The sequence below is a fragment of the Gossypium raimondii genome, chromosome 5 (assembly GCF_025698545.1).
Source record: "Gossypium raimondii isolate GPD5lz chromosome 5, ASM2569854v1, whole genome shotgun sequence".
NCBI lineage: Eukaryota > Viridiplantae > Streptophyta > Magnoliopsida > Malvales > Malvaceae > Gossypium > Gossypium raimondii.
In genome coordinates, this window is record NC_068569.1 from 5,592,130 (window position 1) to 5,609,617 (window position 17,488).

Consider the following 17,488-nt stretch of genomic DNA (forward strand, 5'->3'; position numbering starts at 1 on the left):
ATAAATTATGTTTCACAATTTATTGTCACCATCATCAACAAAACCCTCGGTCATCTCCTATTGTTCATTAATGTCATTGTAATTGAAAATTAATTTAATTACTCTATTAATTGTCAACTTTATATTTCTCATTATTGAGACATTATAAATAGATTCACGACTGGTTAAAGAACTTTTAGAACTTTGGCGTTCAAACTCTCAAAAACTATTTCTAAAAAAACCCCTCTTTTAACTTATTAATTTGCTCGGTCTTATTTTTAATCATACACCGTTTTTCTCTATCTTGCCAACTACCACTTGTTGTTGTGCTAAATGTTATCGAATTTACTGCAATTTTCTTCTCTGCCTTATTTCAATGCATCTCATTCACTTATTTGTAATATTTATTTTCTCCACCAAAAAACCCTATACAAACATAAATTTAATAATTTATTTTTTACAGATATATACATAAATACATATTTAACTTTCAATAAATAAATTTAAAATAATATATTACAAAATTTGAAAAACAAACTGAATGTATTCATATTCAAGTTTATTAGAGCCAACTCGGCTTATTTTAACAAAATTTTTTGTCTATTTTAAATTAAATATTTTATCAAAATTTAGTAGTTGATACAGTTCAATTAAATAATTTAATTCTACAAGTTGGATTTAAATTCTGCCCCTGCCTTGTCTTTTTAATCCTTAATATTTACTATATTCTTTTAAATTCTACTTATAAAATTTATTTTTTACTAATAATATATCAAATATTTATTTTCCTTTCATCAAAACCATAACTTAACCTTTAAACAAATTCAATTATTGGGAGGCAAGATAACCTAAAATAAGAAAACGGTCGTCTCAACTCTCAAGGCTCAAGAGCAACCGGTCAGCTCTTTATTCATTTCTTTATTATTATTTTTATAAACTCTTCAATAAATTAAAATCAGAGGTAAACAAACAACCCAAATAAATAAACACATAAAACCACACCAATGATGTGTCCACGCTTTGTTTTGACCAACCTCCAATCTAAATTATGCTATGAATTTTGTTAACCACCCGTTAATTGAAAATAAATAAACTTTTCCAAGTCTAAAAACTGAAATGATAAGAAATTTGAATTCTTTAATTAGGACCGGTCGGTGCTTTATTTTCTAATATGAAAATGAATTTAAAAAAGCATAAAATTTGTAGTTCATATGCTAATAATTAATTTTTTAACACTATAACTTATTATGTCCATAACTAATAAAAAGCGTCTTCAAACGGTCGTTTTCAGAAAAAAGAAAAGTGATTATTATTTTCATATATTATATTCATATTAGTCATTACACATTTATACAATATTCAAAAATGCTTTTCGTTAGTTTGGAATTTGGATCGGGCAACATTTCCACTGCCCAAACTTTTTTTTTCCCGTAAAATTGAGCTAAGCCACATTTAAATATTAAAACCTTTGAGTCTAATTAAAAGTTATCTCATTAACATTTTCTAAACGTAGCTTTATTTCTTATTTTTATTGAGTAATTAAAGTTAAGGGTCAACACATGTGGGCTATTGTTGCTGCCCACTTGGTTCAAGTCTGTGTTTATTATATACCGTGCATGTTTTTTTGATAAATTTTTAATTATTTCTTTTACAAAATTTATATCATTTCTGTTTCTAAATTGTTATAAAATATGTCGTGCTTTTTACTGTTTTACCTCTTTAAATTTATCGTTTTACCCTTCAAAAAATCATATAAATAGTTGGGACATTCTCCTCGTTAAACACATGATAATACATAAATCACTTTTTTCTCAAAGCTTCTCTGTTCTCGTCGTTTCTGAACTTTTTTCTAGACACTTATTTTTCTAGATTCTTTTTCGAGAAGAATAATACCAATCAAATTTCACATTTCTTTATTCAGATGTACAAATATTGAAGTTTTGTGTTAATCTTAGGGAGTGACTTCTATTATGCGATTATACCGATCAAGACGAATTTACTTCTAAGGCAATGGTTCTTCCATGGCACAACAATCATTTCATTTATTTACATACAATTTATTATTTTCTATCGATGCTAACGGTTTATTTTACTGTAATATATTTTCAATGCAATGTACTCAATTTTGTTTTACTAAATTATTTATCTAATAAAATATGAATTTTGATTATAGAAAAAATATAATTTGATAATTTAACTTAATAGATTTTGACACAATTATATATTTATATCATGTTTATGCTATTTTTATGTTATGCCTTAGATGGATTTTGTTATATTTATATCATGTTTATACTATATTCATTTATGCCACAATTTATATGCAATTTTGTATAATTCATAGTAAGTTTTAATTTTAAAATCTTTGTTTGAGAATTGAGTTTTAACTTGTTGGTATAAATATTGTTGTCAGTGCAGGAGGACATGGCTTCGAGTATGTTGAAGCGCATTATCGTTTTATTTAACAGTTGAGGAGGAAATATAAATAGTTCTAAACATTCTATATATATAACCTACGAATCATTGTGCTAGGAAGTAAATAAATAAAAAATTTAATATAATTTTTAGAAGTATAGCGAAGAACATCATTTATGTTGAAAAATCTAACTTTTTTCTTTAAAAGTTTGTGCTTTTAATTCGATAATTCATGTATTTGATTGTGTTATAGTTGTATTTAAAGTATTTTGTATTTATATATTTAAAAAAATAAAAGGTCGATATTTATATAAATTTCAATATGCTAATATTCATGTTATATAAATCTTAAAACATTCGCGTATCTTACAATCATGTGTGTCCAATATTATTAATTGTTACTCTTTTCTTCTGAGCTTTGTGTGATGATGAAGAAAATAGAAAAGGTTAATGACAAATTATTGTACTATAGGCTAAATGGCAACTTGGTATTTTCGCATTACAAGTACATTTAACGAAGTAAGCAAGCAAAACTACTAATGGTAATAAGTTTCAACGTTAAAAATGTTAACTTATCATGTTTTGAAATAATTTGAAAATTTTAAATTAAAAAATTTATTATATCTTTTTTTAAATTTAAAATTACTCATACCCTACTTTCAAATCTTAAATAAAAAGATATCAAATTTGATTATATAAAGTTAGATAAGCTAAATCGTGAGTAGTTAGATGGTTAAGAAATTTGAAAATAACATATCAAAGGCGTAAGTAAAAATTAAAACCATTGCAAACAAATCAATGGTTTATTAACCTAAAGCAACTGCAACAGTAAAATTAAAAGTTAGTCGACAACCAGACAGCAGATATTGTCGTATTTCTTACCATTTCCTTTGGCGTTGGTTGGCCTCGACGAAATAAAAGAACTAAAAGAATTAATATATAAAGCAATAAAATTTAAAAAATAAAATAAAATAAGAAGTAAAATCCGAAGGAGGCCGGCCTTTTTCTTCTTCTTCTTTCCGCCCTCTCCTTTTCAAAAAGTTGAACAACCAAACGCCACTGAAAAAAAATTCATTGCATATTCTCTTTCTCTCTTTATTTTTCTTTTCATCTTCTGCTGTTTATTTTTTAATTTTCTAACGTAATCCTTAAACTTCTCTTCCATTTCATTCTATCTGACCCTGTAATCTATTTCGGCTATTTAATTTCCTTTTGTTTTCACAAATTTTCTTGATCTGTAAGTTCCAATTCTTTTTTCTTTTTCCTTTTTATTTTTGTGTTGAATTAGGGTTTTTGAATTCAGATAACCAAATATTCTCTCTTATTTGCACGTGTTTAAAGTGGTGTTTTGTTTTGGTTAGAGCTTGGAGATTTTCTTTTTTGTGATTTAAAACAAAAAGTTATCTGTAATTTATTTTTTCTTTCTCTTTTTCTGGTTTGCATTTGGCCATGATTGAATTGCCGCTGCTATTATTATATTAATTAAGTTGGTTAATACTAATCAACATTTTGTTTTAAGCTGCTTTTGGTCATAATTTTCCTTTCTCAATTACTTTGTAGTAATTTCGAATCCTTTTTCAGAAGCCAGAAATTTATTTATTTTTGATGATCTAACAGAGTTTCAGTTTGGAACAATGACGAGGGTAAGTCGTGAGTTTGGCAATACTATGCAAAAGGAAGCAGCTTCAGCTGTATCAGCTGATGTGATATTTGCTTCGAGTCGTTTTCCCAATTACAAAATTGGGGCAAATAATCAGGTTGTGGATGCCAAAGAAGACCCTAAAGTTTTGACCATGAAGGAGGTCGTTGCACGTGAGACCGCCTTGTTACTGGAGCAGCAGAAACGCCTCTCTGTTCGTGACCTTGCTAGTAAATTCGAGAAGGGGTTAGCTGCTGCTGCTAAGTTGTCTGAAGAGGTCAACTTCATTTTAAGTTCGTTTACTTATGCATTGTGGAATTATTTTAGATAGACTGATATAGATATTTGATTAAATTGCCTAATATTAGATTGACTTATTTTATCATTATGAAGAGTTCTAGGAATTGTAGATAGGTTGGTGGGAACTTCGTATAAGTTATCTCAGTTTTGTAAATGAATGACACTAAGATCAGTACAATAGTAAATTTTGTTTTATGGGTTGTTTATCGTTTTTTATGCATCTTGGAATGTCACTGGATTGAGGAAATGAGTCTTCTCTCTGAGTATAATAATTAAGTTGGTTAATACTAATCAACATTTTGTTTTAACCTGTTTTTGGTCATGATTTTCCTTTCTCAACTATTTTGTAGTAATTTAAAATAGTCCATTCGAGTGAGTGATTCCTTTGTCGTTTTCTGTTTTTTTCCTGTTCAAAGTCTAGAAGCATTAAGACTGTTATTAATTCTTGACCACTATGGATTTTCATTTGAACAATTTTGTAAGCTATTTCTTTAATGGATTCAGGCTCGACTCAGAGAGGCAGCTTCATTGGAGAAACATGTCCTTTTGAAGAAGCTTAGAGATGCTCTGGAATCTTTGAAAGGGCGTGTAGCTGGAAGAAACAAGGACGATGTGGAGGAAGCAATTGCCATGGTTAGTCTTCTAGTTTGCTTTTCTACAATTGGATATATGAGTGATATGCCAGATGTATTTATCATAGTTTTGAAAGTTAAATGCTAGTATTTAAATTGCAGTGCTATGTTTTGTTTAATAAAACGTTGCTATTATCTTGATGCATAGAGAAATAATGTTAAGGGTGAAAGTTGTGAAGAAAAGAATATGGTGTAACTTTACAGTGCATGTGGATGGAGAATTTTAAAATTTTAAAGAAATTCGAATATAAGGTATATTAAAATGTTTCATTTCAAAATGGTAGTTGTAATTGTTTTGTTTGGATAAATACTTTTAGAAGAAAATTTAAATTATTGGAATTTTATGAGATAAGAAATAATTATAAAGAAGAATAATGGTATTAAAAATAAAAATAAAAATGCAATATGGGCATCATTATATTTGTAAAAGTATATTAATATTAAAGCTTCCAATGTTTGAAATGTTCTCTTTTAATCCCTCGTTGTATCTTCACCCCTTGCGTGGTTTGCCTGAAAATGTCAACATGTATTCTTGTTAATATATTTTGCCTGCTAACTTCAAATGAGGCGATAAAGACCATTAATTGTGGAATCCCAGGTGGAAGCTCTTGCAATTCAGCTGACTCAAAGAGAAGGGGAGTTGCTTCAAGAGAAGACAGAAGTGAAGAAACTAGCAAATTTCCTTAAGCAGGTAATATAACCTATGAATATGATAAATCCTGGATGATGTGCCATCCCTGTTTTTGGATTTCATAATAACTTAATTTTATTTTTTTAGGATGCATATTTAGATAATGAATATATCTGGAAATGCTGAAGAAATTAAATGTATTATTTTTGTTACATATACATGCAGCGCTTCGTAAGTGTTCTTTTTTTGTATGAGAGATACTGTAATAGCTTTTATATTATTTTGCTCCACATTTATATATTCTAAATGTATCATCATGAGTAAGCAATGATTTGTAAGTGTCTTTTCCTGAGCTGAATAGTTAATAGGTATGACACCTTTTGGTTAGATATTTTAGTTTAGTGGAAGAATGACTTCTTCTTTATTGAAGTGCTTATTTTTTTGGCTGCGGTGATGTAGTTTATGTTATGGTTCTCTAAAGTTCACTTACGTATATTTTGGGATTGGAGTGTGAGGATATCCTATTGAAATTTGAATTAAGAAAATAGTTTAGGAAATTTTGTGCTTGCTATTTCTAGTTAAACAGTGCTATTATCCTAGAGCACTTAATGCAGCTATTCTTTTTGAGGCCTGCCTTAACTTTAATTTTTTTTACCTCATCTTTTTTGATTTGTTTAGTTGGTTTTGCCTTGTTATGATTGCTGTTGTTGAACAGTTACTGATTCAGTGGCAGTAGAAATGCTTAGTTTGATGCTTTCTGATTATACTGGTACACTTTTATTGTCCTTGCTCACTTCTAATAGAAAAAGGCTGTTTTCACAGTGTCTGTGAGTAACTGGGTCAGGGTCCATAAATTATTTGCTTAATTCCTTCTTTTTTTTTCAACTTCAATGCATAGAACACATTAAATTTTCCTTTACTGCTTTACTTTTGTATGCTTGTGTCTCCATATAGGCTTCTGAAGATGCTAAGAAACTTGTTGACGAGGAAAGAGCTCATTGTCGAGCTGAAATTGAGAGTGCAAGAGCAGCAGTTCAGAGAGTGGAAGAGGCCCTTCAGGAGCAAGAACAAATATCTCGAGCTTCAGGCAAACAGGTTATCTTATTTTAAAAATGTTCTGTGTATTGACTTTTGAAGTTTGGTTATGGGAATATCCATTGTTAAAGCCTACCTGGTAAATGCATCAAGATTTTACTAATACTACTGCCCTCTTTCCACATTTTTGACTGTGAAATATCTATTACTTAGACATTTCTTAATTTTACTATCAATTAGTACTAATTTTATACTGTTTTCTTGTGAGCCTCTCATGTTCTCCATAGAAGTTTCTACTTTGTGCTTTCTTATTGTGGAAGTTCTTTCTATATTTTTGCATATTTTTTAGAACAGAGATTTTGCATGAATTTCAGGATCTGGAAGAGTTAATGAAGGAGGTGCAAGAGGCTAGACGGATCAAAATGCTGCACCAACCAAGCAAGGTTTATCTCAGATCTGTAACTTTTTTTTTTATTTTTTTCTTTACATCATAATTCGTAGGTATTTAAAACTTTCTTTTAAATTATTTAGGTCACTTGTGGGTTTACGTCATAATTCTTAAATATTCAAAAGCGACAAAGAAGTTGTGTGGGACCATGTGCACTGTTTTTGCACATATATGTATGTATATTTTAAATATAATTGGCTGGTGTAGGCAGAGGTAAGGTACCTATTATTTGAGCCTTTTTTTCTGTTGCTGTTGCTTTTCAAGTGAAGAAATAAAAGAAAAGGAAAGGACTTGTTTGGTAACTCCATTCTTAAGAAAATAAATGAAGCAAGTATGGTTTTTAAAGATATATTACCAAATGGCAAGTCTTATACTGTTATTATTGCCACGGCCCCTTCTTCGCCCTTTTCAAACAGAATTTACAGGAAAAAGGGAAATGCACTTCCTAGTGATGAATACCTTTCTTCTTGAACATAAAAATCGTTGTTAGAGCATGAACATCTGCTTAGACATTTATTCTGTGGCATTCCTCCACAGATAGGGTGAGGAAACAATGAAAATGAAGTGGGATGTATAGTGTTAAATGCTGGAATTTGACTTGGAGCTGAATGTTGGAGTTTGACTTATGGGGACAAAGCAGATGCTGAGGGTAACCTTCAGGTCCATATCGACTAGAATTTTGTTAAAATGTTGCATTATTAAGTTCTCTGTCTGGTCTGTTGCAGAGAACTCTCTAATTGAATGATGGCTTGTCTTCAGTGGCAAAATGAATAAAGCTACGGATGGACTTGTTTAATGTTTGCACGAAAAGCTAATATTATATTAATATTTGTAGAAGCATCCTCTTATATGTATGTTTTGTGGCATGGCATATCAAATCGACAACATGATGCAAGATCTTATTTCAATTCATTTTAGTTGAAATAGTGGGTGAGTTACTAACATCAATTTGCAGGTTATGGATATGGAACATGAGCTTCGTGCATTAAGGATTCAACTTGCAGAGAAGTCAAAGCATTCCTTACTACTTCAAAAAGAGGTTTGCCTTTTACCATTTAGTTCTGGATTTTCAATCCAACTCTTCTGATTCATTCATTTTCTAATTTCTTGCAGGCATTTGTGTGGAATAGTGGTTCATCTACTCCGTTCTTTTTCTTTAATCATTGACTTCTTTAACCTTCTGCTTTGCTTTACTGTTTTTGCAGCTAGCAAGAAGCAAGAGAATGGAGAAAAATATATCTCATATATATGAATTAGACGGTGCTGAAACTTTAGGTTCATATTTGCGGATTAAACCTTGCTCTGATATTGCTCCCGAACTTGCCGAATGCTCAATTCAGTGGTATCGTATTTCATCTGAAACTAGCAAAAAGGAGCTTATATCAGGTAAAGATGGCAATCTTCTTTACTCTTTATGTTTACTGAACGGGTGCTGTTTAATGCAGGGAGACTGTTTTTCTAAGTGAAAGAAATTAATGTCATAATGCATTTTATAGTGTCTTCATTTGCTTTCTTCTGTTAATTGTTATCAGTAAATATGCCAATATCTTGTTGCTCGTCGTGCTGTATTTTGTTATCTCTTCAGCCAATCATTGTTTCAATACTTTCTATTCCTTATAGCTGAACACCATCGCTGCTGGAAATAAATTTTTGTGATTTATTTTATCAAGGTTGGAGGTAAATCATGAAAAGTAGTATTGCCCATGTGTGCTACTCTTTAATTCAATTGACTTGGGCACTGGTTTTCTATTTCTTGATGTATTTGTAGATCAATTTTGGTATTCATTCTTTCTACCTTCTAGAGTTTAGGTTAAGGACTGACATATAGAGAAATTGACTATAAAGTCATTATTTAGATAATCTCCTTTTTTTTTTTTTAAATAAAAATAACCAGTTGACCTGCCGGGTTTTTTGTCCTGGTTATTTTTTATTATTGTTTTATGAATTCTTTTATTTAATTATTGTTGAACCGGTGGTCTAACTGGTTCAGTACTTACAATATTGATGTGGAAAGTGATTGGGACAGGCTGTTTTTGCTTAAGTGTACTTTATCATAACAAATAATTCCTGTAAGCTACTTGGAAATCATGACATAAGAATTATTTAGATCAAGATGCTAATATCTGACTCTTGTGGGTAACAGAATGATCTTGTTCCTATTCGGATCTGATTTTGTTCATCTATCTTGGTTAATCCAGGTGCTAGCAAATCAGTTTATGCTCCAGAGCCTTTTGATGTTGGTCGAATCCTGCAGGTTGAGATTATTTATGATGGCCAGCTAATTGTATTGACAACTGCTGGTGCTATTGATCCAGGTTTGTGTTTTTTATAGTGCCTACTTATAATTTTTATTTCTTATTATTTATTGAATTTTAAAACTTTTGTTTCCTTGTTTGCGAGAGCAGCTGCTGGTTTGGGAAACTATGTGGAGGCACTTGTGCGGAAACATGATGTTGAATTCAATGTATGTTATCCTACTTAAAAATCCCCCCTTATATGGCTAAACTAGTAGTGTTAACCTTTAATTGGTTTTGGTTCTTCAATTAGGATTTCATCGACTCTTTCTATATTACTCATAGTGTTAGCTTTGCTAAAATTTTTTGTTTAGAGCAGATAGTAATAAGAGTTTCCACCTTGAACCGGCTTTTTACTGACCAAAAAAGAAAATACACTTTGAATTGACTTTTTATTCTAGTTAAGGTGCAATGTGATTGATATCTTGTTAACCGTGGTTCCTAGGGAAATGATCTCTTCTCTGTTTATTTCTTGTACGAGATACTGGATTGTTATATGAATAGGTCTAACATGCTGCTTCTGCTCATCAGAGCATTGAGGATCTATCCTTTCTAGAATTTTAAACCATTAACAATCCCTTAGAACATAAAGCCTTTAAATTGCAAAAAAGAATTGCTTAATTCAGTGTTCCTGCACCAAGCAGTACTTCCTGTACAGCAACCTTCTTTGATGCTAGCGGCGGTTGCCTGGTTACCAATAAACCAGAATTCGCTTGTTGACCTCTACCCATCATTGACCCAATAGGCTCTACGATCTTTCTAGCACTCGTTCATCAGTGTCTTGCAACTTACTTTTCATCTCATCTGTTTCACTGGTTTGAGGTGCAGCTGGATGCGTGAAAATCTGTTACTTGTATCTGCTGGGGAGAAAAAAAGACTATTTACTATTTTGTTTTTGCTTTTAATTTTGTTTATTTATTTATTTATTTATCTTTCAGTCAAAATAAAATTTTATTAAACCCAAAGGGTGGAACTAACCAAAGGTTAAGAAACTGCAACACATACACACATTTAGGGCCAGTTCTTCATTACTTTTGAAAAGTGCTTTTGAGAATTGCTTTTGAAAAGTTTGGTTTAAAAATTGAGTGTTTAGCATTGCTGTCAAAAAGTTCTTTTGAGAAATAAAATGTCAATTTTAGATATGTTATTACAAGTAACAAATATGCATTTAAATAATATTTAAATTAGTTAATATTATTATATTTTAGTAAGAATATAAAAATTATTATAACTTGTTGTTAATATTTTAACATATGAAATATAAATTTTAAATATTTTAAGCAATAAATATTAATTATTTATAAAATTTAATTAGAATATATAAATTATATTTTAAATATTTAAATATAACCATTAAATATTTGTAATTAGTATTTTAAAAAAATATTTTTTTTATTTTTAATTAATGATTTTAACACAATTGTAATTAAGCACCAAGAAAAAAAATAAAAATACCATATTATTGGAGGGGTGAAAAAGTAATTAAGCACCAAAAGTGCTTTTGGGAGAGGAAAAACTAAAATTTTTAGCTTCTCATTTTCAGCTCATTTTTAGAAATGTTTTTGAAAAGCACTTCTGAAAAGCTAAAAATTTCAGCTAAAAGCAGCTTGTTCTTCACAGCTTTTTTTTCAAAAGTGTTTTTGGAGTCAGAAGTGTTTTTTTTAAGCAATGAAGAACTGGCCCTTAATCCACGTTTTAATACCACTGTAAGGAACACCTAGACATAATAGAAAACAAAAGCAGTTTAGAAACCATAAAACAGATCTTCAAAAAAAAAGAGAAGAAACCATAAAACAGCGGCCTAGAAACTCCTGCAAGCACCAAAACAAATACAAACACAACCTACATCAAAATGACATTAAAAAAAAACCTCAGGACAAAGAACACCAAAATACAAACGAAATCCAACAATCAAAGTAGAAATTATAACTGAGACCACTTATTGTAGCCCTAAACGAATGGATAATGAATATTTTTCTTATCTTTTGTAAAGATTTTGACCAATAATTTCTTCATTTTGGCTTCTAATATCATATCATTACTGTTTCATTATTTTATAGGTAGTTGTTAGCCAAATGAATGGTGCAGATCATCCATCTGAATCTATTCATGTACTACATGTTGGAAAGATGAGGATGAAACTATGTAAAGGAAAGACGACAATTGTCAAAGAATATTATTCCAGCTCAATGCAGGTAGATTAAGTCGTGTATTTCGCATTGATTAAAGATGTTTCAATATTTTGTCTATCACTAAAGGGAGTAAAAGAGAAATTCTGTGGTTCGAGGATACTTTTGCTTAATTCCTTCACATTGTTCCTTTTCCGTTTCTTTTGGGTGTTATTATTCAGAAGAAATTATACATTACATAGAATGAGAAATACATGCAAACATATGATATGATCTATCTCTCCCATATTTCTAAGAAACGTGCTAAACATTATACTTCTGATATTCGTATCCTATATGCATACTGTCTCTTTTAAAAAAAAAAAAAACTCTTTGTGCTGTTCTTTTAGCTGTGTGGAGTCAGAGGGGGCGGAAATGCAGCTGCCCAAGCATTGTTTTGGCAAGCAAAGAAAGGGTTTTCAGTTGTACTAGCATTTGAATCAGAGAGAGAAAGAAATGCAGCCATCATGCTTGCCAGGAGATTCGCTTTCGACTGCAATGTAAGTAGCAAATTCAGCCTGTTCAATTTCTTTCACTGTGAGAATGGTTTTTATTTTATTTTATATATATATATATATATATATATATATATATATATTTATATTTTTGAAAATGCCAGATAATGCTAGCCGGACCAGATGGTGGATTTTCTATAGGAACCAAATAGATCTCCTTAGAATCATGGTTTGCTAATTGTAATTATGTTATCATTGTATCATAAAGTTTGTAATATTAGGAAATGACATGGTGAGTTAGGTTTTCCACCATTCTTTATTCCCCCATTTTCCTTTAATTTCCTGTGGAATCAACACCAAGGCATTGTTTTTTGTTTGCCTTTTGTATTTATGTAACAATTTCAGACTTCACATTTGGAGGGTTTCTGGAGATATCTATATCTATATATAGATGTATAGATATAGGTATATATGTTTATATTTGTTGAATTAGTCATGTGTGAAATGTACGACTCCAATTTCATATTTTAAATGAAAAAGGGATGTTTAGCAGGTTTTTGAATAGATGTTTTGCCTGCATTTGTGGACTAAACTCAATCCAACCCTATGTATTTTCATTGACTATGTATAGCTATAGAAGCCCCATTTTGGTTTAATTTCTTGTTTTTGTATTCAAATTTTACATTAGTAAGGTTAATTATAATGAGGAAAAAAATTATTGTTAGAAACCGTATGGAATGGAACTTACAATATCAAAACTAATAAAACATTGATACATTATTTTATATATTTAAATATTTTTGTTTAATATATAAATAAAAATTAAATGCATGAAAAATGTAGAAAACCTTTATATGAAAATAATAAATAATTAAAATATATATATATAGTTGAAATTTGATAATAATATTATTATATAATAAATTAACAAAATTATTTTAAAATTTTAAATTAAAAATGTAAAATATGAATACGTAATACAAAAGGAAAGCGTAGTGCATGGGCATATATGGTAGCCACATACAAATAAACTGTTTTCGCTCCCAGTAAAAGAAAAAATTCCAGTGCATTGAGAAGTGGACATATAATCCATATGGATGATTGTAAGTACGATTGTGCAGTAAACATGAAAATGTTTAGAAAGTACGGTACTGAAGATCCTTCCAAATTCAAATGCATAATATGTATAATAAAAAGATTACTTGTTTATATAGGATGGTAGCTCACTTGCCTAGGTTGACCAAAAACAAAAAATGCTGAAAGCATTTGGTACGTCATTTGCTCAGTTATCTGCAAGAGGTATGGGAATTGGTGGAACAATTAATGAACCCAGCTATCTTCCTTCAACTCGTTGGTGCAACACATTTTATTTTGAATATAACACTACAATTGTTACAATTTTATATATTGTTAAATCAGCTTTGAAAACATTGCTTTTTGGTCTTTTTTTTACCTAAAGAGACGAATTATGTGTAGATTATCATTTTGGAAGTGTCCAAACCTTGATTAAATAAACCTGGTGCTTCACAAAAAAGAAAAAAAAAAGCTAACGAAGGGATTTTTGTAATTTTTTTTGTTATTATATACTACGTTTTTAATTATGATTCCTGAAAGTTGTAACTTTGAAGTTTGAAGTTTGTCGATCGTGTTGGTCAGGCAATTTAAATATAATTGTGGGACAAATTTTTAAAATGAGTTACATGTTGAGGGTCAACTATATTGGTATGAATATATAGAATGATCATACATATCTCGATCATTAATTATCAATTAAGAGATAACATGTATCACTTGAGTATAATAGGTCGTCAAAATATATATACATATAACATTATGTATATTCTATCTGTTTAACCTTTTCTCTTGTTTTTTTAAGTATGGCAATGTGTTTTTAATTTTTTTAAGATCCTAATGGTTTAAAATATTTTTTTATGAATATCTAATTTCAATTCTTTTTATTTGACTTTTCTTTTCTCCACAATAACTTAGGTCAACAAAATCTTTTATTACATAAAAATCTCTCAATATTCATTGAGGATCTGACTTTTCTGAAAAAATTTTGAATTACCATCTGTGAAGTAATTAATCGAACCTTAACAATTAAAAATATTTTCCTAAAAAGATTTTGTCTCACATACTTTGCTAAGAACTAAAGTACCATTTACCTTAAAACCTAAATCATAGAACCAAAAGCCTCTCAACAATAATATATATATACAACTTCTCGAACCATTTTCTTTAAAGCTTTAATTATTTTATTCTTTTCTAAGATTGTAATTTTTACAATAATATTTCTCAGTAATGTAAATAAAATACCATTTTCTTTTTACTGCACTTTTTCTAATTCATTCTTTTCCTAAATTAACCCTAAGTTACTGTCTTTTTAGAATATTTGCTGGGGTTAAGATGAAATACGAGAATATATGAATAACGTGATATCTATATATATAATCAGCAAGAAACCAGGGACATATTTCTGAGTTTTTAGCTATTTAGAATGAAGGAAATAAATAAAGCGTAGTAAATAGGGATTGTTAGTAGAAATAAATAGTGAAGTGAAGAGTTGCATTCAGTCATTAAAGAAGAATGGAACAAGCCATGCCAGCCTTTGCCTTTGTCTTATGTATTCATTTATTTTTTGACCCTCTTCCAACCTATCGTAATTGCCGTTAATCCTTCTGTCTCTACTCTGCTAGCACTCAAATGACAAAATATCTGTCTTTTTATTATATGCAACCAATAGTTTAACTTCAAAGTCTGCTATATGTACGGTTAAAAATTGAATTACTGTGACACTTAGGGTTTTTTTTTTTACTAATTGATTAATGCATAATCTGGTTGCTTATTCTAAAAGAGTAACTTTTACATAATTGTATGAGTTAATTAAATAAATTTAATTTGTAACTTACTTTTGAAATAAGATATTAATTTTATTTGTCATAATAATCTTTTACAAAATATTCAAGTTTTAAGTGAAATAAGTTTTGAGATAAGATATTGATTCAATGGTGATTGGATTTAACTTGATTGGTGTTAGTGTAGGAGGACATGAGTTTCGAGTGCATTGTATTGAATGGGATGGATATCCTAATTGAAATGGGTGAATTTATATATTTATTTTTAAATTTAAAGATTTAGGGTTACAAAGAAACATTCTTACATACAAATCTGTTATAAATGATTAAATGGGATTAGGAGAAATAGAGGGAATGCGAGATATAAAATGAAGTGAAGGGAGGGCAGAAAATCCAAAGTAGGGGACCTGCAAAACCCAAGAACGCTTTGGCTCTTATGTATGGAATTAACTGTTTGTTACAAATAGTCTTTGTATTGACCGATAAAAAAAAGAAGTGAAATTTGTTGCCGCTTTTGCTCCTTCCTTAACCTCCTCCTTTACCCCATAATAAACTCCAGGTACTTTGTTTTTGGCTTTGCCTTTGCTTCCTTTTTCCTCGGTTTTCTTCTTTAAATTCCCTTAATTTCTCAGCTTCCATGGAAATACAAGAGAGAAGAACATCAGAGGTAGCTCTTTCTTTTTCTCGTAACTCAAGTGCAGGTGAGCATCTCCTGTTTTCATCGATAATTAAGATGATTACTTTTTTATTTGTTTTCCATGTGGATTGGTTGGTGAATCTGCCTGGCTCCCTGAATGCCATCTAAGAAGCTTTGTCAAGCACGGTTGGCTGCCTTCTTACATGGCATGAGGGGAGTCATGCAGGTTTAACTGTTTCATATCTTCATAAGGATATGGATGAATTCATAGATTTTTTATGGGGTTTGATCTTCATCGGCTCAACATAATTGTTAATATTAATGTTAGTTAGCTGTATTTAGATAATTAAAGTGAAAGTGCGGGTGTGTATTATTTAGTAGCTGAGTTGATAGACAAACTACTGAAGATTAGACAAGAAAAAGAGATGATGATATTATATAAAATCTAGCAATAAAGTGAGGAGATTTAATAAATTCTAATGTTTGGCTGCTTATTCAAAAAGTGAGTGGTTAGTGCTAATAATTTACTGCACATGTGGCTGTCATGGAAAGGAATTCACACTGTGCAGGGCATTATAACACTCATGTAGGCCCTTCTTTTTACCATTAATTTTAGGACCCAATGTGTATAAGCTACTATCCAAATATTTGTATTCAAGTCATTGAATTATTAAGTTTTTTTTAGTTTGGTTGGCGATATTTAAAGTTGAGTAACTAAATATTTTTTTTAAAGATCTTAATTCGTAAATTTGTGACGTTTAAAGTTGTTTCATGAAAAAAATTAAACGGTAGAAGAGAAAGAGAAATTTATCCTTCCGATTGGTGTTAAAGGTGAGAACAGAAAAAACCATACAACGACGATTTTAACAGTTCAGTAGCTTAAATGAAATCTTTCAACTAATTTAATAATCGATTTATAACTATTTAAAAAGTTGAATAACCAAATCATAAACGTATTAATAATTCAATTACGATTAAAAAAGACCTGTAATGTTATTATATTTATATTAATAATCAGTTTTATATTATATATGCCCTAGAATCAATCTTTGCACGTTTTCGCCGGTATCATTTAGGTTACATTTTATTATTTTATTTTCATAAAAAAAGTATACCTAAAATAAGCTGTTAATGTTTACCTAAACCCTTTTAACTTTTATTTTACTCATAAACAAATACCTTTACCTAAATAAACCCTTAACCTAAATCATTAAAATAGGGATTTGCTTAAAACAAATCAAAATATAAGGACTTAATTGAGGAAAAAGTAAAAGAAGTTAAAAGTTCAAAACCCATTTTAGTGTTTTAACCAATTATTACACTTGGAATACCATTCAAACAAAAGTTAAATTTAATTAGTTGTTTGATTTTATAGCTTCCAACTACCCATGTCTACAGTCAAACAAAAGCAACCTCTAGATAAATTGAATTTCGGGAAAGTTTTGAAATTCTAAATAATTAAAAGATATATAGGATCATCATTATGTGTATTTAATTTTACGTTTTAGAAATTAGAGAGCAAAACCATGTCTATTAGTAATAAGGTTTTGCATGGAAAAGATGTGGTAGATATACGTAAACATTATTTTCTGTGTTTCCTGCTTTTCTTTTGCTTGTATTTTCTAGTTTCTATTTTATTATAAATAAATAAAACTTTGATATTGAACAGTCTATCTATTGTTGCGGTCCAACCCTATGATGAAGCAATTTTTCTTTTTCTTTCTCGCTATACCTTATGGTTTTACGGTTTTAAAGTTTGAGCCTGAAGATAAAATTAAAATTAAAAAAAGGTAAAGAAATGAATATTTGTGATTTTGTCACTATTGTAGTGAAAAGTCAAAAGACAAGATGGAAAGGCAAGTCCAGGAAAGGGTTGCCAAACCTGACTCGGCATGAGAGTGACTCAACCCTGAAATCAAATCCATCCATCCCGAATTATTATGGTTTTAATTGAGACCAGTGATAAAGAATTTGTACACCTGTTAATCATTGGATATATA

At 29.8% G+C, this 17,488-nt stretch overlaps 1 protein-coding gene and 1 long non-coding RNA gene across 2 annotated transcripts; both read left to right on the forward strand.

The window, feature by feature from the left end:
* The first annotated feature begins 3,368 nt into the window (after nt 1–3,368).
* LOC105770097 (stomatal closure-related actin-binding protein 1) lies at nt 3,369–12,560 on the forward strand. Its single transcript, XM_012591149.2, has 13 exons — nt 3,369–3,631; nt 4,012–4,310; nt 4,838–4,966; nt 5,564–5,656; nt 6,551–6,691; nt 7,006–7,074; nt 8,035–8,118; nt 8,285–8,465; nt 9,278–9,394; nt 9,485–9,543; nt 11,434–11,568; nt 11,892–12,041; nt 12,161–12,560. Exons 2-13 carry the CDS (start codon nt 4,029–4,031, stop codon nt 12,206–12,208), a joined length of 1,488 nt encoding a protein of 495 aa, XP_012446603.1. The 5' UTR covers nt 3,369–3,631; nt 4,012–4,028; the 3' UTR covers nt 12,209–12,560.
* A 2,529-nt stretch (nt 12,561–15,089) lies between these two features.
* Nucleotides 15,090–16,172, forward strand: LOC128041275 (uncharacterized). Its single transcript, XR_008196013.1, has 2 exons — nt 15,090–15,410; nt 15,484–16,172. It is a non-coding gene; the product is annotated as an uncharacterized LOC128041275 (long non-coding RNA).
* The last annotated feature ends 1,316 nt before the right edge of the window (nt 16,173–17,488 follow it).

Excerpts from the sequence above, each read along its gene's own strand:
- LOC105770097 (XM_012591149.2), top strand. The coding sequence starts at position 4,029 with ATGACGAGGGTAAGTCGTGAGTTTGGCAATACTATGCAAAAGGAAGCA. Across the intron at positions 5,657-6,550 it reads TAGCAAATTTCCTTAAGCAG|GCTTCTGAAGATGCTAAGAA; the intron begins GTAATATAACCT and ends GTCTCCATATAG. Across the intron at positions 8,466-9,277 it reads CAAAAAGGAGCTTATATCAG|GTGCTAGCAAATCAGTTTAT; the intron begins GTAAAGATGGCA and ends TGGTTAATCCAG.